The 27,246-nt window shown below is 36.9% G+C and overlaps 1 protein-coding gene across 3 annotated transcripts in view; it reads right to left on the minus strand.

Annotated features, from left to right (window-relative positions):
• The window catches only part of FSTL5 (follistatin like 5), a 333,504-nt gene that overhangs the window by 250,795 nt on the left and 55,463 nt on the right, over positions 1-27,246 (minus strand). For all 3 annotated transcript variants that reach the window (XM_066996114.1, XM_048076153.2, XM_048076152.2), the window contains exon 2: positions 8,016-8,154. In XM_066996114.1, coding sequence (XP_066852215.1) covers positions 8,016-8,138 — 123 coding nt within the window. In that variant the 5' untranslated portion in view covers positions 8,139-8,154. The remainder of the gene's footprint in view (positions 1-8,015; positions 8,155-27,246) is intronic.

Consider the following 27,246-nt stretch of genomic DNA (forward strand, 5'->3'; position numbering starts at 1 on the left):
ATTGGGGGAAATGGTTTTCTGTGGGGATTTGTTATTGCATCTCTAATGTGAAATGACTTGTAGAAAAATACAAATTTGTGAACCATATTTTTAGCAAGGATAGCATGTAAAATAATGATAATGGTATATGGTTGTATGATAATGGTTAATGATATAAGAATTAATGTTAAATAGTAGTATGCATCCATAAATAAGTTGACATTTTATATTTATCTTTGCAAAGAAATCTACTAAAAATTGTAAAGTTTCATATACCATTTTGACATGACAGGGAAACCGATCATGCTGTATAATGGTATCTACCTTGAATTTTTCAGAATACTGAATGCTATTAAAAAGGGCACAAAAAAGGAAAGTCTCTAGAGTCTGAAACAAGATACATTTGATGGAGAAAGAAAGATCTTCAGACGAAAGTAAAATATGTTTTTAAAGAATGCATCACTGTTTTGTTATGTCACTGATTAATCTTCTAAGCATGCAGGCCCTCTCCTGTGTCTTCATTTTTACAATAAAATACTCTTGAGCCAGAACCCTGAAAATCACTCTTTTATGAGATCTTATTAAAGCTCTTTATTTCACAGAAATTATTCTTTCCTCAATTCAACTTTTGTTCTCTGCATTGATTCTGTAGTCCTGAATCAATATTACTACATGAAGAAGCTGTTTTCTGGTACTCTGGAATTCTCCAACTCATCATTACTTACACTTGGCCTAATACAGCCATACTCGTGTTTACCATTTGATCACAAGTGATTTCTGCCACCTATGGACGCAGCCTGAGAGAATTAGGGTGGAACTGGATTCATTATCCTTAATAGGGTCAGACACTTGCAACAAACATGCTCTTATTTTAATTATGAAGTGGGATCTTAGAATAACTGTGAAGTTATTATTCAGATCAGGTTCATATTCTGTTAATAATAGAGCAGAAAGTCCATCAATAAAGTGTTTTCAAAGACCACCAGAGAAGTATTGCAGAGTTTCTACCAATCTGATTGTCATTTTTCTGGATTGCTTCACAACACATTTCACATTAAATGATACAGAGTCCTACTGCTAGTAGGACTTAACAAAAAAATGCAAGATGCAACATGATAGAAGATTTCTGTAGAATATTAAACATTACAATAGTTACAAAAATTTGGATTGGGGCAAAAGGACAACTAATATTATTCTAAATGAATCAAAGACAAAAGAAACATTTAAGAAATAGTCATGGAGTTTCAAGAGCTGAGATAATATTTGTATTTGCCAAAAATGCAAGAAAAAGACTCAACAAAATCCAAACATTTCCAATTTTCAAATGAAGTTAAAATAGTTACTGTCTGGAGTAAATGATTATCTCAAGGCTTTTGCTTGTTTTGTTTTCAAAGGATGAAACATCCATAAATGAAAATAAACTTTTAAAAATATTTTTTTCAAAACATAATGAAGACAATTTAACCTGTGAAGAAAAAAGTCCTAAAGGCAGTGAGGCACATTCCTAGTATTGAAATTTGATATTTTTTTCTGAACTTATTTTTCTGTCACATAAAGTAAAAGAGTGAAAGTCTTACGGATGTTTATGAATATAGATATTGAAAAGATAGGCAGATGTATAGTCAACTTAGATGTACTTAGTCAACTTTACTGGAGCCAGTTTAAAAGGTGTTATTTTACATGATTCTTAAGAACAGGTGATTCTTAATTTAGAATATATCACCTTATAGATGCATAGTATACTAGTGTTTAAAACAATGTTTAAAATGCACATTTCCTCTCATTTAAAAACAGAATTTAACTAGCTAATTAGAATCAGAAAAGTGAAAACAAACCATAAACTAAGTGGACAATTATTTAATTTAAAAAATAAGTCAGAGTTTTACAACCCAGTTTGTCATCAAACCAGTAAAGCTGATTGCACTTGTCACTGTTATATACCATGTTCATTTAGTATTTTTATATTGATTTTGCATATTATTTTCCACATTATAACCACTGTGTATCCTGCAGGGCATGACTTTCACTTTAATGAACTATGATGATAAACGTTAATAAAGATAAAAGCTTACATGTATCATCTTCTAGGTTATGAAATTAGTTATTAAATCCTTGGGAAAAATGACTGAGAAGAAAGAATGGAAAATAATAAAATAAAGTTTGGCTGATAGAAAAAATATTAAGAGGTTGAATTATATATATTGCAGTCTTGAGGACCTGAAGAATCAGAGTCAGCAAGGAAGGTGTGGAAAAGAGCTGGACCTCATAAATCTCTGTAGCTATATCCACTTCAAGTATCTGGCCTATTGGATCTTAGAAATCCAAGCAGCACAAAGTTGAGCAGGAGACAAGCATCTCAAATTTTACATACACAAAACCTGTTCGTGTTTTGTTTTGCTGTGGTGGGAATTTGTGATGATGATTTGACATTGTAATATAATATGAAAAAATATAATCGTCAAGAATCTGAAACTGTAGCTGTTAACAGCATGATATAGATTGTGTATAACATTGTCTATTCAGTGGCTAATCAGAAATCCTCTTCCTAGATAGCAATGTGCTAAGTCCAAGTTGAATACTGTAATGTAAAGGGTAATTACATCACCTCCATATACCACTACTTTATATTTCATTCTTTGCTTCCAAGTTGACACATGAAATTAAAAAGGCAATGTTAATTAAAAGCTAGATGACACATGTGTATCTCATCATCCCTTAAAATAATTGGGTGAGATTAATCATTTCCACTGTGGTGATTTTCAGTATCAGGAACACAAAAGAAAATTACAGCAAGAGTACAATGGTAAAGATGTACCTTTTCTCCCTTGCTAACCCCATAGACTTCTTGACTAAAAGTTTACAGCTAGATGTTGCTATTGAGTTAGCAACGGAAGGAATAATCAGCAGATGGCTAGAAAAAAAGAATTTCACGCCTGCATTAATTCTAGGCTTTGACATCCCTTTCTCCCCCCACAGGGAAAGACTATTTAGAAGAAGGAATGTAGAAGAAATTTTACAGAGAAATTTTACAGGCAATCTTCCTATGACTTTTTAAAAATATATTTTGAGTATGTAGTGAGAGGTAGCAAAAATGTTTAATTGATAGCTTATTAATATACCATGATTGTAATGAGATTTTTTTCTTAAATAGCCATGCCTTCTGAATGCTAGTGCCCGCAGGAAAAAGTAGATTAGAATGCAAGACATATTCAATCATGAGAAAAAGCAAAAAAAAAAAAAAAAAAAAGTTCCTTAAGACTGTCCAACTGTGGTTGGACAAATAACTGGGGGGGCGTGGGGAGCAAGTCCTGTTACTTAGATTAAATCCTGGAATTTGCATAGGACATAGACACTACATTCAGGGAGCCTCAGGAGGAAGAGAATTCTCTTATTACCTTAGAACTGGGAGCCACATTGACATACTCAAGAAGAGCTCTGCTCTCAGTCTTCAGAATTCACTGCTGCACCTTACTGCAAAGGATTTCCCCACTACTCCCCCCCCTCTCTAGGACAGAGGATTTTAAAGGATCAAGTTTTATGACTTCTCCGAGCCTGCAGGCAAACAGCATTTCCAGATAAGCACTGTGAACTATAAACCTCCAGTTGTCTGGGGACTAGACCACACAAGAAAAGCTCAGATTATTTTTGAATCCTCAAGTACTACTTTCTGCCTGTATCTTTCCTTGCCTGCCTGTATTTTACGGGTGCTTCACTGTAACACAGAATACACTACTAATTGAGGGAGAGTATTTTATAGTCTTTGGGCAAAAAAACTAAATGTAGAAAATGTATTCTATGCTTTGTGCTTATACACTTAAATTTGTCTTTAATAAACCAGGGAGCGTGCTTACGACATAACATGTTTTTCTCTTACTTTGTTTCATTTCAGACAAAGTCATTATTGCCTGAAGACCTCTACACTGGACATGATTCTGTTCTTACTCAGGCCTCCATTAATGAGAATCAGAACTGAACTGGGTAACGTAACAGCAAACAGTGACTGTAAGACAGGAGGGAAAGAGAAAGGGGAAAGAGGCAAGTTTTTCACAAGAAGATTAAAAGAAATATTTTAATCCAGAGAAATAACACAGAAAACACTGATTGCTGTGCATCTGACTCTGATCCCATTAACACTTCAGCAAAACAAGGTCAACACTGGAAATAGTTTTAATGAATACAGGAAGCTCAATTGTTAAAAGGTGCCCATAAAAGGGGTTAAAAACAAAGCATGTCTCTATCCACCTGCTCAGCTGGAAAAAAAGCTCTGTTCTGACTGAAGCTCCCTCCCTGACACAGACACAAGGCTGAATTCCAAATTTCCTCATTTCTTTCCTCCCTCCATTACACCCTGATACACCTGAGCTTTGCTCCTCCTTCCCCTGTCCGCCCTCCCGAGCCAGTGGTTGCACTTTATTAGGCATTATAACTCTGACTGTCCTGAATATAGTGGTCTTAATTCCACAAAATCAGAATCAGGCCTGAGTAAAAGGTATTCAGGTGATGATGACTAAATTAGCAATCTTCACTGATTGTCTCTTGAGACTGAAAATAAAAAATTCCCTACCTGTAATGATATCATATACAATGAGGCATTGTTGCTAATATTACATATTCTCCTCCTTCCCCAATAACCTACCTGTCTTCACATGGCTTGCAGAGGAGAGATGTGTGTGCATGTGTTAGATATGCAAACTTGGCATGCTCTGCAATATACATATGAATGTACAAAATATATCCCATATTTCTTGGTCTCTGGAAATGAATCAGCAGCTGGCAGTCAGTGTTCTGTTGGCTGCCTTCTTCCTGTTTGTACCTGGAGATTTCACAGCATACTTTTTTTTTTTCACTAAAGATATTGCATAAACATTGCTCTCTCTGTCAGAGCCATGCAAATCAGAAGAATAAAATTCATTAGGATGCTAGAAATACTTTCTAACGATTTCAGGTGGGAATCTAGGTATTAACAAATTGCTTACAATACCCTCAGCAGCAACGCAAGCAGACTCCCCAAATGGAAAGTCCCTTACAAACTTTTTCAGTGTTTTGACTAATGAAGAACCAAGGATTAACTGGCACAACAAGAAATGCACATGCAATTGAGACATAGCCTAATATTTTTCATTGTCACTACGTAAGGGTAAGCCATAGCAGTTTGAAGATGACTAGAAGTAAAATTTTCAGGGGTGTTTTGTAATAGTCTTTCTCCATTCCAGTTCAAGCAAATGACAATAGATTACACTATAGAAGAAGAGGCAGAATTGAACCAATGTCTAGCTGTTCAGAAAAATAAAGTAAAATAAAATCTATCATCTACTCCCAGCCTGACCAGTCCTGCTGCTCTGGAGCCCCAGTTTGACTTCCAAGAAAGAGACTTCTGGTGGTCACCTTGTCCAACTCACCCTTTCTGTATGCATAAAGTATTTCCCTAGTTCCAAAGTCTTTTCCTTATGCATTCAGACCATAATTCATTTAGACTAAATGCCTACTTGTAATTTCCATGCACAAGGAGACAAATCTGTTCATAATCCCTTTTAAAACAACAACAACAACAAAACTTTTATGATATGGATGCCTGCTATCAACATGAACACAATTATGTTTTTCAAGATAATACCCAAATATTAACTTGACAGATAAACAACAAGATTGTTTTTCCCTGCAGTCTGACATTTGGAGTTGCTGTGGTTGGAATACCATCCAAGTCAAATAAATTCCCCTTTACAAGAGCAAGAGTGATTACTCATCTTTTTTAATCTGCACACTCTTAAACTTGTATACATATTGCTTGATCAAAGCAAATATGACTCTGCTGATATTCATTATCATCTTCTATTTGTAATAAGTATTCTACTTGCATAACAATCTAGCATTTGAAATATTAAATGCTTGATTGAAACAGAAAGTCTCCCTTACAATATTATCTACATATTTGGAATGTGTGTCTGTGCCAGAAGTGGTTTTAAAAATTGACTTTAGAAAAGTTCTGCATTCCTCATTGTTGTATACTAAAATGCATCCCTAATACCAAAAGTAGAACTATACTAAACATTTTTTTCATCTAGACATATTGCCTCAGAATAAATAAATGCCCATATTTTCTTTGCCTTTCAGAACACACTTTTATCTCAAGTTTTTATTATTTTTCCTCTTCTTTTATATTCACCTCTATCAATTCTTTTCCTCTAAAGTTTAATTTCTTTTAAAAACACAAAACCTACTTACAGAATGTCATTTGCTTTTTCTGTATGTATGCTTACTTTCCATTTTGTATGTGTTTTTGAAATATGCATAACAAAGTAACACGAAATTAAAAAGAGGAAATATAGACATATACATACATGAATGATATAGAGATATGTGTTCACATACATATATGTGAACGTGTGTGTTATCTACCCCATAATTAAATTTGTAATGCTTATTACAGCCTATTTCACATACTATATGAGAGTTATCAGAGGATTAGAAGTATTATTAAGGAACACCAATACTATTAGTTCCACATATAATATAATATCGATTTCACAGACCAACTGAGAAATGATGTTCACCATACCTCATCCGCTGCCCTTGATTCTTTTCACAATATTCATTGGGGGGGGGGGGGGGGGGTTACATATAATTTCTCTCTCCCACAGCTCGTTCCATAGATAAACTACTAGTTTCTCATTTCTTCTAGACTTCAAAGTATTTTTCCTGTATTGTTTTACTTTGTTTAAAACTGACAAATGGAGGTAAACTGATAACACAAAGTTTCTGATTTTGCAAAATACTCAACGTAAACACCTGTGTGCCTATACGGTTTAGCACATGACACATCAGGCCCCAGGATAAGGGGCTGTTGTATTCTGACGGAACAACATTCCCCTAGAGGACACAAAATTTTATAATAAAATATAAACTTTTGCATTTTATTTTCCATCTGTTAGAAACTTTCTATATGTTACGTACACAGTAGGCAATAATGGGTTAATAAATAGGCAAATATTTTAATCTTGTTTGAGCAGAACTCTCAATGGCTTCAGTTATGAGTTCCTCCTCCTTACATGCTGAAATACAATCACATGATCCATGACATTGGATCATTTTTGCAAACCTAGGTCCAAGAGGAAATATCTTGCTATTTTATAAAATATATTGAGAAATTAAACTAGCCAGATCTTGAAACAGTAATAGAAACTAACATTTATAGCGTCTAGCAATAATTTGGACTTTCTAGATGAAACATCCAGATTCAGAAGAAGAGGGAAAAGGTTTTTTTATGATCTTTGTTGTCCTGATCACAGGCCTTAGAGTTCCACAGATATTGGTCCCATGCCAAGTAGAAACTAAAGTTCACCAGATCTATGCTAGCTTCAGGCAGCCCATGGAGATTTGACAGCCCTGTTCCTTTCCTGTTACTGTACGAAACCACTACAGTAGTTTCCCTTTTAGCTGCTAGAAGAAGACCAGGATCTTTTAGATGAGAACTGTTCTGGTAGTCCTTGATTTGTGACAAAGGTGTGGCAGGTGGGCAAAATTTGAATGGCATACAATGCTTGTAGCTGGGAAATCACTGCAGGAAACACTGTAATCATGCCAGAGTTCAAATTTAGTACTGTGAACATCTACCTCATGGAGGCAAGTTTTTGTTGACGAGCTAACCTCACCACTATGCTTCTTTGATAAGCAGTTCTCTTGGTGCTGCTTGGTCTGAAATCCAGTGGGTACTGGGACAAGTCATTGCCTTAAGCAGATGCAGACAGTCACTTTAGGAGACAAATTTTCCTGTCTCTCTGAGAGTATCTGTTGACGTACATAATCTCTAGTCTGTAAAACTAGAATAGAGCTAATCTCACTCTTTGAAAGGTTTCTGGGCATCCAAATACAAACAGCTCCTGTTTACTTGTCAAAGCAAGTCTATATTTCTGCAGAATGTTACTGAAAAAGTTAATTTCTAAACACCACTCCAATAAATCTAAACAAGACAAGGCTGGCATATAATTTAACCTTTGACCATGAAGCCTGAGTCACAAGTGCTAGAGAATAATCAGTACCTTGTGGCGTAGTCTTACTAGGGGCTGATAGAGCCTAAAGTTGTATCCTTCCTTGGCTGGCCACCCGTCTGCTCCCAACAAAATGCATCCAAGAAGTAAAACAGCTGACCACCACATAAACATCTTTACAGGTCTGTTCCTGTCAAAATAAAATGTAAAAGTTCAGTGACAGACTGAAATATTATATTGGCACAAGTCATTTTCTTATGAGTATGGGTATATGAGACATCAGTTGAGACAAACAGCCATGGAAAAGCCTCAGAAAAGGCAGGGCATAATAGAAAAGCAATGGTAAAAGACTCAAAAAAATTTCTCAAATGAAGCAATAAAGATGATCATCAATGACATGGTCATCAGCTTTTTCTTGTAAATATATGCTTCTCTGGTGCACCGTTTGCATCCTGACAGATATTAGTATAAAACACGTATCATGTATCTATTATCTTACCAGACTGAAGTCTAAACTGTAAGCAAAGCTCTGTATTTTCTGCCAAATATTCTGAAGGGATTTTTAAATTGCATTATTGAAACTATATATATTCTATATTGTGTCAGCATTATAAGAATATTCCCAGCCTATCAAGCAAACCTCAAATTCTTGTCCTAGAATTAACTGTGATCAGGTGCAAAATTCAAGGTAGAGCATTTGAAAACCTTTGATTGGTTTTGATTTTGGGTTGCTCCTGTTTCAGAAATCCACAAATCATGTTGCATAGGATCTGAGCAGGAAAACCACTGCCATGATAAATGCACCACTGCTCTATAACTCATCAGAAGCAAACCCAAAAAAAGAAAATGAGATTTTAAACAACCATGAGGTCATAGGACACTTTAGACAGCTGCATAAAATACATTTGTATTAGTGCTAATGACGTTTAGTGAATTATGTTTGTCCTCAGAAGTACTTGTTAAAAATGCTGGTGTTGGTACAGCTTCATACACACATCTGGCTTCATACCTGTCTACCACTATGTTAGGAGTAGAAAGAAAAATATTGTCATCCCAGAGGAGACTTAGCAATAATTCTTAACAGATATTTCACAATACTGCAACATAGTGTCTTCAGTTGTGAGTACAGATGGGGTTCAACAGTTACTGTTATTTGCATAAACAGTGGCACCTTGTAGAAATCTGTACAAGAACACTAAAAATCACACAATTCCAACAAACCTATGCAACTTTATTATGATGCACTGAAAATAGAAATAAATACTGTTTACATCCATTTTTTCTTCTTATGCAAAGCTTAAAATTGCAGACTGCTTCAATGTATTTCACCTTCATAAATCACCTGAAATGTTACAAAGAGAATAGAAAAAGGGCCATCATTTTTCTTTTACAGAAAGAGGCCATCTTTAATGGTTGATACAACCTTGTTCTCTGGAAAGAGAAATTAGCAGAAGGATACTTGCTTGTTTACAATCTATTAAACCAGACAGTTGACTTAAGCATTTCAAAACTTAGTACTTTAAAGGGAGATTTTAAGAGTAAATACCAATAGCTATCTGGTCACTTGCATAGCATATGATAAGTATACAATTATGTGTAGTTATTTATTTTGACTATTTCATCTGTGTGACGTCCATAAGTTTGTCGCCCTGCAGTCACCTTAACAAACCAGCTTGCGCTAACTGAAAAGTTGTAGTATATTTGTAACCAGGTTATTGAAACTATTTTCTCCTCTTCTGAACACAAAATTTCATTTTCTGAGACAAAACTGGACTGGTTTGCAGAGTTAGTCCTACATTACCCAGCTACAGTGATACCTTTATGGTGTGAACTGCTGGGACTAAAACTGAGGTATTATGTACTGGTATTAGGAAGGTTTTAGACAACAGTCTAAAAGAATGCACAGACCTGTTGCTAAAGTTAAAGGCTCTGAGAAACATATTCTGACATGTATGAGAAAATCCTTGCAGGAGATGCTGAAAATGTTATTGAGAATTTGTGTCAGAGTTCCTTTCGAGTAAAAACAAAGACATTATAAGTCTGCAAAGGTAAGATGACAACCACAGAAGGCTTATAACAATCATACTCACACATTTTATAGATACATATGGCTAGAGAGTTTCCCTTAGGTGGTTCTCACTGAACCTACAAATACGCATTTCACAAGTGGTTTCCGTACTTATTAGAGCTAGACAATACTTATTGATATTCAGCATCTGTATTAAAGCTATCATCTTAAACTGACAACACAGAAAACACTTTGAGATACATGCAAGTCATTCTGTTTATTCTGTATTATTTAGTCCTGTAATACAGGATAAAGATGAACAACTTCTGTGCATACTGACTCATATGACTGTTTATTAATTTTTTCCCTTTGTACCTCGCCTCTAATGCACTTATCTTGCCAATGTAGAAATATGTACAAATAATGTAGAAATAAGTACAAAAAGTCAGAAGAGTGCGGTGAGAACCCAGTGTGTGTACAGAACATTAAAGACTTGCCTTTCTATTTCCTTTTGCATAGGAAGTCAACAGAGCATAAAATGTGAACAAATTGGGGATCACTTATTATCCTGTATCATTTACAGCCATGCTCCTGGCAATCCTCTTACACAAACTGTGATTTTGACTTCTATCATTCCTCATATAGCATAGCCCTCGCATCCATCTGAAGGCAGAGACTGTGTAGAATTAATTCCCATGGAGATATCACTGGTATTAAATGGACTCTTGCCTTACCTCTACTCACAGTCTCACTAATGAGATCCTGCACGAGTCTGCTACCTTCTTTGGGGGCTAGTCAACCAACCTTCATTAAACCAGTATCAGTTTCTGCCTCATTCCAGCCGACTTTACCAGCCCACCTAGCTGTCATTCACTCCTAACTCAACCTCAGTCTTAAGATTAATATACAATACTATCTTGACACCACATACCTTTTATTCCACCAAAAGCAATCTCATTCTGGTACTCCCTATTAAGAAAATTTAAGATTTCTCCTTAGTTATAATTGCCTTTCTTGTTCTAAAAGTTCCCACTTAAGTCACGTTTCCAACTCTTCTAATGTAGAGGTATGTCTCATAGATCTCTTGCACGGTAAGCTAAGTAGTGAATGATCTGAAACAAAGACAATGTGCTCTAATGCAGACAGATATTTTATTTAAGTAAGTTAAAGCTTGGTCTTATATAGCTGTTCAGCACCTCGATATTAATGATGATAAAAAGTGACACAGTAGAAAAGTTCTGTTTCTTCTGGGGTTCCCTTCATTCTTCCACCAAAACAGAACTGCTAATCAGTTGTTCCATGATTATTACAACAAATCTAGCTCACTGACTTGAAACACTGGAAGAGATTATTTCAGAACTCCAAGAACTCAAGTGTGTTGTGGAATGGCATCTTCCTTCACTGCCTCTGTGTTAGTTCTCAGTACCACTGCTACTGGAACACTATGTCCATTACAGTAAAAATAAATAAATAAAACAAAAATAAAAAAACCTGAACCTTGACTTTTAATCTTGAAGAAAGCACCCCTTTATTTGTATTTACTGAAAAGTCTTGAAAAAAGTTTATTGTTAACTTTCAATGCCAGAATCAGATTAGTTTAGCAGCTATGCATGCTAACGCTAGCTATGCACAGTTGAACCTTTGTCCCTTTTGTGCACTCTTGGTATATCTCTCTGTGAAATGAAAATTAGGTTGGAGAACAGTCATTTCACAGAAGATGGTGAGGGCAGCCACATCCCACCACTCCCATCTAAACTGCATACATTTAAGCCTCATGTGATGTAAAAGAATAAAGGCCTTATAGTTTTGAAAATTGTTTGACCCTGAAAGGCTTCTTCTTTGTACTTGTCCAAAAAAAAGAAAAAAGAGAAAATTATTACATGCTCAGTCTCTGACTTCATTGCCTGTTACTTGGATGAACACTTAAAATGTAAATTAAATAAGCAACCTTTTAAGATGGACTCCATCTAAAATCCCAGCAGTAGGTAGGGTGTCTGCAGTTTTTTTTTTTCAGAAATAAAACCCCATTTTTTTCAAAGTATCATAATTTTTCTATTGAACTTGCACAACGTAAGTGATTACTTCTTCGTTAAAATATACTACCAAAAACACAGATCTCCTTAAAATAGTTATTCTTATTTCAACAACAAAAAAAATAAGATATGCCCTTTAAGACTTCCATTTTCAGGTGCTGAATTAAATATGTGAGATTAGCATGAGTTTTAAAAGCTTTATGAACAGAAAGAAAGACAATGTCACCTCTACATACTCATACCCAAAATAACTGAATCCTTATTTCCATTTGGGACTGCCGCATAAATGGTAAGTACAGAACTTTTATACATTCTTTTTAATGGTTATACTATCAAACAATCATAGAAATATCCTTGCAAAATGGTATTTTGTTTTAAAAGGATGCTTATCTCATGCCCTTTTGGGGCTAAGTGACATGTTTATGAACCCAAATTTGCATTACTGATCTAGATCTTGTTTACTCACTGATTATAACGTGATGTTTCACTGTTTGGATAACTTCTGTATTTTAATTTCATGAATTACATATTTGCATAGTAGTTATCTTTGAGGTTTTTTTATTATATAACTACTTTTATTTTCAAGTAAAAGTTTCTGTGTGTTTCAAATAATGGTGGATATCTTCTGCCTTAAACTATCAGAAATCTTTCAACGGATCACAACAACTGAGTATATAAATTAATACACTTACTTAGCATGCTTTTATTAACTGCCCAGGATATTATATATCTTTCACAAGTACTGGAGGTAAATGGGCTTAAGCAATTTCAGTGTCAAACATGATTGATGTATCAAATGTTATAATCAACACCATGCAAAACTTTGTCTCATAGGAAACTGCTGAAAATCAGCATTAACAATATGGATTTTAAGAAATTTTTTAAAAGATAAGAGTTTAACAAATATAGCTCCTGTAGACCTCTTGAGTACAAGCAACTTTTAGTCTTTTGTATTCTTCTGCTATCACTGTTCGGGAGAGGGAAAAAAAGTTCTACTTTCATTTCCCAGATAGTACATGTATTTCTGAAAACTTTGGAATTGGTGGGGAGAGAGGGGCACCACAGACTGCAGTTTAGGATCTGAATTAAGCTGCTGCACAGCCAGAGAAAACAGAGAGGCCAGCTTTGAAAGAAACATTCTGGAAAATAAATGTAATTTCATTATATTTGACGATTTCATAGGAACCCTACAGAAGAGAGATTTTTCTTCTGGAGTTTCTCACATCACTGAGGCATCACCCAAAAAGCAGTGTAAGTGAATTTACTAGGGCTGTGTAAGTAGTGATATCAGATACATGATACTACCTCTTGTAACACACATAAATATACGCTCCATGCATTACAATACAACTCATGTATTTGAAAGGATTTAAAGATAAGACAACCACTTACATGTTGATTAATGCTGTTATGAAGTCTGCCATTTTCTAGAGATTCCAAGATTGAGTATCATCTGGTATCTTTTGGTCTTCTGAAAACATTTAAGTATTAAGCTTTTTCTAAGGCCTTGCATAAATAAGATGTAGTTCCACCCCATATTTTCACCACTCTATTGTTTAAAAGTTCTTTATTCTGTATGTTTATTTTAATTTTCAACTACTTTACCAGGAGTTGCCATCAAGCAGCTATTAATCAAAATGTACCTTATATTTTCAGAAAACTTGCTCTAATACTTCCCTTGCACTAAGCATGGATGTGAAACTGTAAAGAGATGCAAATACGTTTTTAATAACTACTTGTTAATAAATTGGTAACCAATGGTAGATGATTAAATTAAATTGTAAGTACAGAAACAGGGAGAGAAGGGACTTGTTAGAATATTCCCGAGTATGTTTACTGCTTAAGCTAGAAATTGCAACTAGCAATTTTGTTTAATATTCACTGACGGACTTTAGCTTCTTAAGTTTGTCTGCTTCTTTTTATAAATTTGTATGTATATTTATTTTCATATGACTATATGGGTATGAAGAGTATTGCTTTTTTATATTCACATAACCATGTCTGAAAGTCTGATGAGTTCATTTACTTACTACATCTTCAAACACAGGCCAGGTTGTACCTCTGGGTTTTCCAGTTTCTCTCTCTGTACACTCCTGTTTGTATTACACATTTCTACAGAATGTAACCAGAGTCTAATATAGTTTAGAAATAAAACCCCAGTTTTTTCAAAGTATCATAATTGAAGACAGGAATGCGCCATACATTTATATAATAGCACATTTTCTTTTGTCTTTAAATACTCCTTTCCTAGTAATTCTCATACTCTAGTATATTTCTGAATGTAAAAATTCATAATATAAAATATTGTATTTTCATAATTTATAATTCTATTTACATAATAATCTATATGTATTTAAAACATAAGCTACGCATAAAGTACATAGAGAAATTTAAAATACTCTAGTATATCTTTTACTATATGTAAATAATTTGTTTGCTACTAAATACTGACCTGAAATTCTCAGATAGCTATTAACAGTTGCCATTACCTGCTATACCCTATAAATGCAAATAGACAATTTACAGCTACTCATTGCATGTAAATAATTAGGGTGTTTTCTTTTTCTCAGGTGCGTTATTTCTCTAATTAACCATGAGTTTCACCTTCCATTTCATCATTAAACTGATCAGTATCATGGGATCCTTCTGTGCTGTCCTCCATCAGCCTGAGATTTGTCTCAAAAGTTGAGGAGGGATAAATTGAAGGGTGTGGAACAGATAATAGTTATTCCTTATTTCTAACTGTACAGTAAGTTCTTTAGTTTCAATTTTAGATTTGCTTTTCTGAATCTCAGAAAGCTCTGTCATTTTACTTTTTAGCCCATTTCCAGAGCATTCGTGAATCTGATGCACACTGCAGTTTTCTTGCTATTAACTTCTCTCCATTGCAGTTACTTCTGAAAATTTTTGATAAATTATTATCCACAAGAGGATTATTTTATCCTATGACAAATTTGCTTCTTAAAACCCTTGGGTAAGGAGCACTTCTGGAATAGCTGTACCTTCTGAAGTGACAGATGGATGGCAGCCACCTTACAGCGTTGCACTTGCCTCATTTCGATAAGGGAATCAAGACCTTATTATGGTCAATCCTCTAGCAAAGTAACCTGTACATGCTCCATGTGATCTGTACTTTGTGTTACTGTTTTATCCTCGTCCTTCCATAGAATTTCCAAAACAATTGTTATATTGAAAACCTCTTTATAACAATATTTACTCATGTTTTCAGTTTGCAACCATTCACACAAAAATACGTGTTTGTGATTTAGCTATCTTATCAGGGTTTGTTCTTTAAGATGACTCTCATGTCTATTCAAACCAGAATTGCAAAGAAGAAAAAGTTAATCACAGCTTTTTAGTGAAACTTACAAATCATAGATATGAAATACTTCATTTTATTAAAGAAAACTCTTTGTAAAATAACTGCACACACTCTTGATTAAAAATGTGGTAACTGAATACATTTGCCACAAAGCAATCACACACAATTTAGTCTGTGCAGTAAAGCAATTGGTTCTAATCTTCTAGCCTTGAAACTTTCCAGCTTTCTCAGAAGTGGTTTATGCTACAATATAGTTAAATCATTATCATGCTGCAAGTTGGTTAAATCGCTATTTTACTTACTAAAAAGGACACCATACCAGAAAATTATATATTAACTCTTTACTTAGCTTAGGATATTGATTCTGCAGAATTAAACTGCTGCTTGTATTTCCAACTCTGATAAATTGATGCTAAATAATCTTCAATATCTCTATTGCACCCAAACCGTCAAATAGTATTAACAAAATGGATGGAATTCAAATACATATCTGAACTCTGAGACAGATGGCCATATAAACTGAATATCCAACCTCTTTGAACTTTAGCCATTACTAGCAATTTCAATGTACATTCTCCTGTAAGCTTTATATTAAAACCAATGAAAGTATTACACACAATAAGTAAAAAGGAAAATGGCTGTGAAAGTATGTTCTTCTTTTTTACTCAGATCCTAAGCCACCATCAACACCAACCTTTGCAGAGTGGGGAAAACACTGCTTATCTATTTTTATTTCTGTGAAAGGGTGTGTAAAATAGTAGTGTGCCAATTCACTATTTTTTCAATGATTAAAACAAAATACCACAAAACAAAACCAAACAGATGGGGAAAAAAAAAAGGAAAGAAAACTACTGGAAACGTTCACCAAACTGCCACAGTTATCACTGCTAATGAGTTGTCTCAGTTGAGGACAATTCCTTTCAATTCTTGGGAAAAAGCAACATGCATCCATCTCCCTTTTCTCTTCTAATAATGATTTTCACACCCTTCTACTTTTCAATATTTTGTGGAAAACAAACAAAATCCCAGTTCTGACACCTTTCTTATGAATATCGAATCATGATTAATGTATCACAGAATAATTTATTTCAAAGTTTATTGTGTTCTCTAAATCTCCCCAGTACTTTACATTAAATGTACAATTGGTAAATTGGTAATGTAAATTTTGTTCCTTGCTTCATTCTTCATTTGGAATTGATGTACTGGAAGAGATACTGCTATGATGAGAGTTTAGCAAATATATACTGAGCACTACTTTACGTCTCCCTATGCTGTAAGCTTTGCAAACAAAGACCAAAAAAATATCATACCATGTGATAATGTATATATAATAGTGTATAAAACATGTAATTAATGAAAACTGACTTAAATGAGAGTTTATATGAGTAAAAATATATACCTAAATATGAGAATGCCCTACTTAAAAATATATGTATACTTAAAATTAAGAAATTTTCCCCTTTCAAAGAACTTGTTTCCAAAATTCCTCACCTATTATGCTGTTGTTCTGTGTTACTAAAAGGTGACTAGCTAGGATATTCAACATTCACAACAGAGACAAAAATACACCATTGTATCCAAATAAACTGATTTAATCAACTTAATAAATCTACGAAGTGTAATAAATGAAATTTTAAATACTGACTAGATCAATGTGTTCCTACTACCTTTAAGAGAGAGGACACATTAGAAATTAACCTGCCTTTATTTAAAAGGTCATTTTTAATGTATCAAGGAATAGTACTGTATACCCTCAGGATACATCAGTCTTTGTCTTTCACATACTATAAATATGAAGGGGGACAAAAAAGGAAGACTATAATCTATAGTCTATAATATGCCTATTTTCTATAGATAAGGAAAAGAGGGTAAGTTCTATCATCATATTCAGTGTTATTAATAGGTTTCTAATATAGATAGAGTAATAAACATAAACCATGCTTCATTGCCTGTGGCTTTGAGCACTTCATTGTACATACTGATGGATACGCATCCCTGTCAGGAAGAACACGCAGCTACCTTCTTAAGCTATTTTCACCTACCATTATGGTTTCATGCCAGAGATGCATCTGCAAACAATGTAATTTTTATATAAATGATATATATACATATATTATAGACTACTGTAGTATTATATATATTTATATACTACACATATATATAAATAATAGGGATCACACTTTGAACAAGTAGCAGCAGTTTTAGCTAAAAGCCTGTCTTCTCCCATTAGGCAGAGTCCCTTCACTACCCCCACAGACTAGTACCCCCACAGACTAGTGCCCCCACATCTTCACCCACAGCCTTCTTTCTCAAAAACTTCACAACAAACAAGGCATCTGAGGAAGCCACACTGCCACACCAAACCCAGGGTTCTTAGAAAGCAGTCATGGCACCAGACTCCCTCTGTGAACACAGCCATAATCTGTACCTAGCAAAGTCTGTCCTCCAGGATGCTTTGCGGGAAGCAGATCAGTGGCAGAGCAGCAGCTGCCACCCCTAGGCCTTACTGCCCGCTCTCACCGGAGCACACCTCGATCTGGCACCCACCGCTTCTCCTCCAGAAGCAGCAGCCACACTCTGAACCAGGCTCTGAAGCTGTGAAGCTCAACTACCTGCAGCAGGCCTGGGGCTCGCAGCAGCGAAAGGCAGCGCTGCCACGGCAGCCAACAGCTCACGCATCTGTGTACCGATCTGTTCTGTCTCTCAGCTGCTACTTCAGGCAGCCACGGTCACTGACCATGCAGGCACACCCTCTTCGTCCTTCACCCACAAAAAGGCTGGCACAGTCCTTGCAGAGCAGCCAGAAGGCTGCTGACAGCTCATGTGCTGGAACACACAAGAGAACAACATTTTTGTTGTTAAATCTCATGAAAAGCATTCAACATGCTGGACGAATCCTGCCTTCTGCTGACTCCTGTCGATCTCTTCCTTACTCTTCCCAATTTAAATTGCAAAACTATCATGCTGCACAAGTGGAAGGACCCTCTGCACAAGAGTGCAGACCCTCTCACTCCTGGTGTTGTAGTATCACACTTGGTAGATACATGAAACTTGTCAGGGGGCTCTGAGATGTATCCCCCCCAGGGCACTCTGTGGTGAGCAGCCAGCACAAGGGCAAGGCTTTCCGTACCTTTTGCTGTTGCTGTCTCTCTGCCTTCACGCTGCTTTCACTGCCAGATGCTGGTGGGTGAGGGCAGAAGCTCAGGCACTGAGCATCTGTGGGAGGATGAGAGTGGGAGGCAACTGCCCAGGGCTGACACCCTTTCTGAAAGAACTTGGAATGGAACCAAAAAGCTTATAGGCAGCTGTTGTGAACCCAGAAACAAGTAAAGTTGTTTACTTGTGTGCCTGGTGCATTTCCGAAAGGCCCAGAACACCTGGAAAGCAGCCGCAGCAAGGATACATCTCTTTGAAGCAGTCCTCAGGAACAATGGAACAGTAACGTAGACTTGGGTAAGTGGGTTACTAAAACTCTGAAACAGGATATTACACATAGCAGTATACAGCAACATGAACACTGAGAATGAAAGAAGCAGCTTCAATTTATTAGATGAAATCTTTGCTGCTAATTTCATGTTCTGGCTTAATATTATCATTTTAAGTTTATTTATTTATTCATTGAAAGGCTGACATCAGATTTCATAGCGTCAGTGACCCGTGTTTAAATGAATTACAATGAAATGAGAAATAGCGAATTTAAACCTTTCTCATCATGTTCTTAACACAACCTCACAGCTACAATCTCACAATTTCTTTATTATAGAAAGCAGAACAAAATGAACGAACTAGGTTTCACATATCTCAGAGGAGCTTTTTCTAATAGAACTGAGTTGTGCCTGGTGATCTAATTTTTTTCCTAACTCTTTAGGATCAATCTCAGGAAACTGGTACATTTACCACCACTGATGTATACAAGTGCTCGTTTGTGGAAGTTATGCTGTCAGCAAGGCAGTCTCTTTCTTCCCTCATTAAGAAAGCTTATTATTCATGGTTATTCACTGTCCTAAAGGACTAATGTATATCATCATGGCAGGCTCTGAACCAATGGGAATTCAACTGCTTTATGTTATGAAATCAGAAATATAAAATCTGCCAGCAACGAACTCCGATAAATATTTTGGTACTGTCAACATTTTACAAAACCTTGCCATAAGCTCCCTGCCTCTTAAACACAGACAAGCAAGTAACACAAGAGTGTATTAGGTTAAACAGAAATTGTGTTCAGTAAACGCTTCTCTCCTATTTTTTTTATCTGATAATTAATTCTTTAAAAGCCATTAGCATTTAGAAACTCTGCATTCAAATAAACTTTTATAAAGTTTATGTTACTTCAATTTAACATTAGAACACGAAACAGAAATCTTGCATCTTTCAGCAAAAAATCCTTTCTGGGAATGGCTGAACTTGTGTCAAGACTTGTTTTTATCAGGACAAGAATATGGGCAGAGGGTGTTTACTCTCACCACAGTATGAATGCACCGTTGGGTGATGGAGAGGAGCATACACAGCAGCACAAACGCTGATAGGGAATACTAAGTCAGCAAACTGCAGAGAGAAAAGATGCACGTGGATTTTAGTATCACTGCATCGAACCACAGTTCGATCAGTCACCAGCAAGACAGACAATTGTTGCAGCTATTTAAATAAACGATTTTTTTTGTAGCTGAGGGCAGTCTGTCCTTATCAAGATTGAACCAAAAATATATTTGCCCTCCAGTGCCAAGCCCCAGTGCCCGCATTATTGTAATTAAGTCAACTACACATGAAATCCTGACCTAATTGAAAATAACTCTAAAACCAGCATTTATTATATTAGGCCCAAAGTTTTACCTTGTTTATAGGACTTAGAGATGATGAAGGTTTACAAGGACAGAAACAAAACTCTAAAATAACTCCATTAACTGAACCATATGAAATTCCAAGTTGCTCCTGATTGTCTTTAAATGAAGCCTGAATCTATTCATACAGATGAACAGAAGTAGACAAATAGTTAATAGTGTTCTGTACTTTACTAGCTAAAATAGTTGTATTTTTTCCTTTTTAATTTATCTGCTGTGGAGTTTTTTTGCCTCTCTTCTTTCCTGTTTCATAGTGACTCGTCTCTGTTTCTATTCTACTGCCACAAAGGTCAACTTTTTTCATGAGCCTGAATTCAGCATAGTCAGAAAGAAGTACAGAAAATTGCAGTTCTGTCAGTCAAGAGCTTTCTTAGACCCATCAATTGAGGAAGTGTCCAGAAACTGTCAGCTTAGCTGCATTCTTTGGGGATACTACGGGAACAAGTTTGAAGATATGCCTTTGACCTCAATTTGAAATGAATCTCTGATATCTACTAGACTTGCTGTTTCACTTGGATATGAAAGTCCACGTGAATAAAAGAACCTTCTCTCCTTATGTGTAGTGAATAGACTGAGTAGAATATGAAGCAAACACACACAGTTCTGAGGTTTTAAAGAAAAAAAGTCACCCTGGACTGTCATACTTGATGAAACTTTTTTTTTTTCCACAGAGCTTCATCATTTATGTTCCCCTACTTATAGCAAATTTATTGCATCATTGTAGTTTATGTTAATGTTTCATAGAACTGTAGCCTTCTTCAAATTTCACAGAGATATTCCCAATAAAATAATGCATTTCTCTTACTCTATTCTCTGAATCCCATTCATAAGGATCAGAATCTTCATTTCCTACTGTGTTTTAACTGCCTTACACTATTTTAAAGAGTTTAATGAGTATGATTTTATAGTGCTCTAATACATCTACTAGTCAAAACCCTTCCAAATGGATGCTGGAAATCTGACAGAAAGTAAAACATAAAACCTACAATGTCCTTATGAGCTTGAAGCTAAAATGGATTATAAATAAGATTTTCAATAGTTCATCAACTAAAAAAAAAAAAAAAGTCATTTCTAAGAAGAATGGAATGGGTACATTACAAAACAAAAGTTAAGGAGCAGCCAGTATGTGGTGATGAAATGGTCAGTATGTGAAAGGAATCAATTTGGTCTCTCCCCTACCATCACCATCTTATTAACATAATATATTAAGATGAAATTGTTGTGTTCATTTGTTGAACTAAATAAACACACAACAACAAGAAGAAACAGAATACAGTTATTTTATAAATGTAAGTATATATTTATCTGTGCTTTGGAAAGGCAGAAAAAAAGGTAGATATCTTCAGTTTTATTTATACAGTATGGATGCAGGAAAACTCACTGTAAAATTGCCTGGAACAAAGTTTTGACCATATACGATGCCAGAAAACACTAAGATTTATTTATTTTATTTTTACTACACACACAAAAAAAAAAATCAAGAAATTCAAGCTCATAATGACCTAGGTATAATCATCAGCAGACACTCCACATCACATCCAGTGTGAACCACGTATAAGCAAGAGCATCTCTTCTCACATAAGTTGATCCCTCTGAAACTACAGCCTCATGTAATCACTCTACCTCCCTGAGACATATTTGTACTCCCTTTTTCATCCCACCCTGCCACTGTTCCCAATTTCTGAGTCAACCACATAGACTCTGGGACTGTCTAGGACACCTAATAGTCTCTAAAGGGGATCCAGGAGACGCTGCTGAACATTGCAGCACATTCCTACTGATCAGCCACAAATGCTGATCACATAATTGGTGGCAAATGTCAAAATAGTGCAGCTTACTCAAACTCCACACAGGCCCTTTATTGATGAATCAGTTACTGTCTGCATGAAAGCATCCTCAGTGCTGACTCAAGTAAGCACCCCTACACAGTCAGAATTGAAAGAGCTTCTCTTGTGTCTGTCTGTATCCTGAAGGTTTCGGAATGACTACACTGCAATAATTTGAAACTTTTCTTGTTATCCAGAAGGTAGGTTTTCCACAAACCATCACCAATTAACCAAAACAGAGGATTAAAAAAAAAAAAGTATTTGTGAAAGTCATTTTAGTCATCTTGTTGGAGACTACATATGCAGGAAAAATGGTTCCCAATTCATTCAGTAACACCCAGTGCAATCTGAGAACTACTACATTTAGACTCTTCCAGATCTTACGTGACTACTAAGCAGAGAAAAGAGCCTCAATGAAGGCTATTCAGATGAAATAAAGCCCCCTTTTTGTCTTTAATTAATCACACTCTCATTAATCAGCCTTACATAATCATTCTCACAGACTGAAAATTTCTCATTCTGGCCCAAGGTGAAAAAGGATTACCCTGCTTAGATTGAGGGAAAAAATATATCTTTCTTTTCTCATCTTTGTCACTTTAAGCATACAATTGCATAAATGAGGCATTCTGTATAGAATCATAGGAACATTTAGATTGGAAAAGACCATTAAGATCATCAAGTCCCACCATCGACCTAACACTACAATTTCACTGCTAAACCACATCCCTTAGTGCCATGTCCACACATCTGTTGAATATTGCCATACCTAAAGGGATGGCAACTCCCTGGGCAGCCTGTCCCAAAGCCTAACTATTCTTTCCATGAAGAAATTGTTCCTGATATCTAATCTGAACATCCCCTGGTGCAATTTGAGGATGTTTCCTTCATCACTAGACACCTGAGAAAAGAGACTGACACCTTCCTCACTGCAGCCTCCTTTCAGGTAGCTGTAGAGAACAAAGAGGCCTACCATCAGCCCCTCCACCTTCTCCAGGCTAAACAGGCCCAATTCCCTCAGCTGCTCTTCAGACGTCTTGTTCTCCAGTCCCTTACCAGCTTTGTTGCTTTTCTCTGCCCACGCATGAGCAACTCAATATTCTTGTGGTAGTGAGGGGCCCAAAACTGAGCAGAGGGCTCGAGGTGCAGCCTCACTAGTACAGAGGAACAGTACTATATGACAACTGTACTAATATTGCCAAGTACAGAGGGACAATCACTTCCCTCATTCTGCTGGCCACACTATTTCTGATACAAGCCAGGATGCCATTGGCCTTCTTGGCCACCTGGGCACACTGTGGGCTCATGTTCAGCTGACTACCAACCAACACCCCCAGCTCCTTTTCTGCCAGGCAGCGTTCCAGCCGCTCTTCCCAAAACCCATACTACCCCCATGGGGTTGTCGTGCCCCAAGTGCAGGACCTGGCAATGAGCCTCATTGAATGTCATGCAACTGGATGCAGCCCATCAATCCAGGCTATGCAGATCCCCCTGCAGAGCCTTCTTACCCTCAAGCAAATAAACATTCCCAACCAATGTGGTGCCATCTGCAAACTTACTGAGAGTGTACTCAATCCCCTCATCGATACGATCATAAAGGTATTAAGCAAAACTGACCCCAATACTGAGCCCTGGGAAATATGGTGTTGTGGTTTAACCTGGCCGGCAGCTAAACACCACACAGCTGTTCACTCACCCTCCCCCCTCCCTCTCTGGGATGGGGGAGAGAAACGGGAAAGTGAAGCCTGTGGGCTAAGATAGAGACAGTTTATTAGGACAGAAAATAAAATAATAAATAATAATAATAATAATAGTAATGTGTACGATACAAGTGACGCACAATGCAATTGCTCACCACCCGCTGACCGATGCCCAGCCTATCCCCGAGAAGCCGGCCCCCCACCCCGGCCAGCCACCCCTATATATTGTTTAGCATGACGTCAGATGGTATGGAATACCCCTCTGGCCAGTTTGGGTCAGCTGTCCTGGGTCTGTCCCCTCCCAGCTCCTGCTGCATGCCCAGCCTGCCCACTGGCAGGACAGAGAGAGAAGCTGAAAAGCCCTTGGCTTAGTGTAAGCACTGCTCTGCAACAATTAAAACATCAGCATGTTATCAACATTATTCTCATCCTAAATCCAAAACATAGCACCCTACCATCTACTAGGAGGAAAATTAACTCTATCCCAGCTAAAACCAGTACACATGGCTTGTGACCATCTGCCAACCAGATTTCACTCTGTTCACAATGACCCTTCGAGACTTGCCATCCAACCAGTTTTTTACCCAGCAAAACATAGGCCCATCCACAAGCCATGAGCAGACAGTTTCTCCAGGAGGTGGCTGTGGAAAACAGTATCAAATACCTTGCCAAAGTTCAAGTAAACAATATGCACAGCCTTTCCCTCATCTACTGAGCAGGTCATCTCATCATACCAGGAGATTGGGCTAGTCAGGAAGGACCTGCCTTTCATACAAACCCATGCTGAATGGATCTGATCATCTGGTTGTCCTGTACATGCCATGAGATGGCACTCACGATGATCCACTCATGACCTTCCCTGGCACTAAGGACAGACTGATAGGCCTGTAGCTCCCTGGATCTTCCTTCCTGTCCTTCTTGTAGATGGGCATCACATTTGCCAGCCTCCAGTCAACTGGGACCTCCTCAGTTAGCTAGTACTGCTAGTAAATTATTGAAAGCATCTTGGCAAGCGCTTCTCCCAGCTCCTTCCGCGCCTTTGGGTGGATCCCAACCAAATCCATAGATTTGTGGGTGTTCAAGTGGTGTGGTAAGTTAGGTCACTAACCTTTTCCCCTTGGATTATAAGGGCTTTGTTCTGCTCCCTGCCTCCGTCTTCCAGCTCAGCGGAGTGCGCACCCTGAGAAGAATTAGTCTTACTAATAAAGACTGAGGCAAAGAAGGCATTAAGTACCTCAGCCTTTTCCTCATCCCTTGTCACTATATTTCCCCTTGCATCCAATAAAGGATAGAGATTCTCCTTAGTCCTCCTTCTCTTGTTTACGTACTTATAAAAACATGTTTATTGTCTTTTACTGTAGCATCCAAGTTAAGCTCTTGCCAGCCTTTAGTCTTTCTAATTTCCTCCCTGCATAACCTCACAACATCTTTGTAGCCCTCCTGAGTGGCCTGCCCCTTCTTCCAAAGGTCATAAACTCTTTTTTTTTTTTTTTTTTTTTCTCCTGAATTCCAGAAGATCCCTGTTCTGCCAGGTATGTTCAATGGAGAGAAGGGATAATACTTCCTGTCCTCCAGAGCAAGGTAGCACACAGATTACACTGAAGCACAGCTGATGGCAAACCCAGCTCAAACCTTCTATCTTTAACTTCTCCAAAAATAAGACCTGGGACCAACTTACCCTGTGACAACAGAAAGCCCCAGAGGAGAATGTTAAAGAAGGAAAAAAGGCAGTGAACCCAGGGGACCACACTGAAGAACTTGGTTTGCTGTTCCTGTTGCTGGCGTGGCGCAGGAGATGAGGCGATATGGAGTGGTGCTAAGGGAGCGCTGGAGGCATTCCTCATAGCAGGGCATACTGCTCATATTCCCTAATTTCTCCCTTAATAAATGACTTCCAACACTCAGTTCTGGCACTGCAGTCGGCCTGCAACTTCCAGGCTGAAAGCTTGGAAACAAAACAGGAGGAGAGCCATCGCTGCTCTCCCTTAATAGCTGGTTGCTTTTGGCAGCCTCCTAAGCTTAGAGCCAGCTCCGAGTGACAAACTAAGCTACCATACGGAAAGGTGCCACAACATACTGCTGCCTAGTCATTGCCCTCAACGCTATGACACCCTCTGAGTTGCCCACAGTTCTGAGCGCACAATAGGATAGCACTCAGTGCACGTTAGAAAAAGAGAATACTGTCATTTAAACACTCCAAAATTATCTCATTTCCAAACTTACTTGACTTCTTTGTCCATCACACACAAAAGAAAGCTTGGATTTAGGTCTACATTTCACTCTAACTCTAGTTTTGCCTACTCTAAAAGCCTACGGGAGATGCGAATCTGGAAAGGGGATATCTAAAAATTATTTCAGAAGTACCATTTTGTAGAAAGCTAGGCAAAACCCTTCTCAGCCGTTTTTAATTTTTTTTCCCCTTAACTGGGATATCAGAAACATGCCTGGGAGGATAAATGTAGCTATAACAGTGTTTGCTCTCCAGCAGTCACTTTCTAGAATAACATTCCCATAAGACTATCATCATCCAGTTGAATTTATGCCATAGGGACAAATTATCCCACCAGAAGCCCTGACAGGAAAACTTAAAACTATGTCCCTTGGAGGAAAAAAAATAAATTAGGAATTTAAAAAAAAAAGTTACATGCAGCTCAGTGTCTGAAGTCAGAGGACTGTTCCATTCTGTTCTATTTTTATCTCGGATAATTATTTCTATAACCTACTATACGTCCACAGTAACCCACTAGTTTAAGTCAGTTTTCCAGAATTTTGAAGAAAGCTGATTTTTTAACTTTGGTTGCAGTTCAGTGCGAGCTTTAAGCTGATCTTAGGCTATGATTGAATTGAAACTCCCATTCAATTTCCAATTGGAAACCATTTGAGGGTAGGACAGTGAAGGAAAAGATTCATTTTTTGTCCAGATCAGCTCCCTATTCTGACTCACCACCTACTCATATGAACACCAGTATTCAATGGAAAGAAAGGAAAGATCAAGCGGTACTATATATATACACACCACGTGGTATTATATTATTTGCATAGTTTTGTACATGACACCAATTTTCTCAATACCTTCACACGGCAAAAGAAAAACATCTTCATTTCCACTAGACAAAGACTGTTTTTACATCATTCCACTGATTCCATTTAGTGACTGTCTGCAAAATGATGGATTAATATGGACTTATACTTTTACCTTTCATTTTTCTGATAGATATCAGAGTCCAATAAGGACTTATCTATTTAGCTACACTGTAAAAATACATAGCTTATTCTCTGATTCACTGCTTTTCTTGCCCTATTATATCAAAGTGAGCACAATACACTTTAAATCACTATACCCAAAATATAATTGAAATGTTGTTTAAACAAGTATAATATATGGGCATCTGTCTCATACTGTTGTGACTAGAAACTCGACCTTACAACATGAGCAAGAAAAAGGACTTGTCTTCTTTTGGGACAGTCTGAATCATCTTGACAGAAGTAATATATTTCCATCCTGCAAATGACTTCTGCAAAGTTTTATTTTCACTATGCGACATTAGCTTATCTTGA

The sequence above is a fragment of the Anser cygnoides genome, chromosome 4, assembly GCF_040182565.1.
Source record: "Anser cygnoides isolate HZ-2024a breed goose chromosome 4, Taihu_goose_T2T_genome, whole genome shotgun sequence".
In the NCBI taxonomy this organism is placed as follows: Eukaryota; Metazoa; Chordata; class Aves; order Anseriformes; family Anatidae; genus Anser; species Anser cygnoides.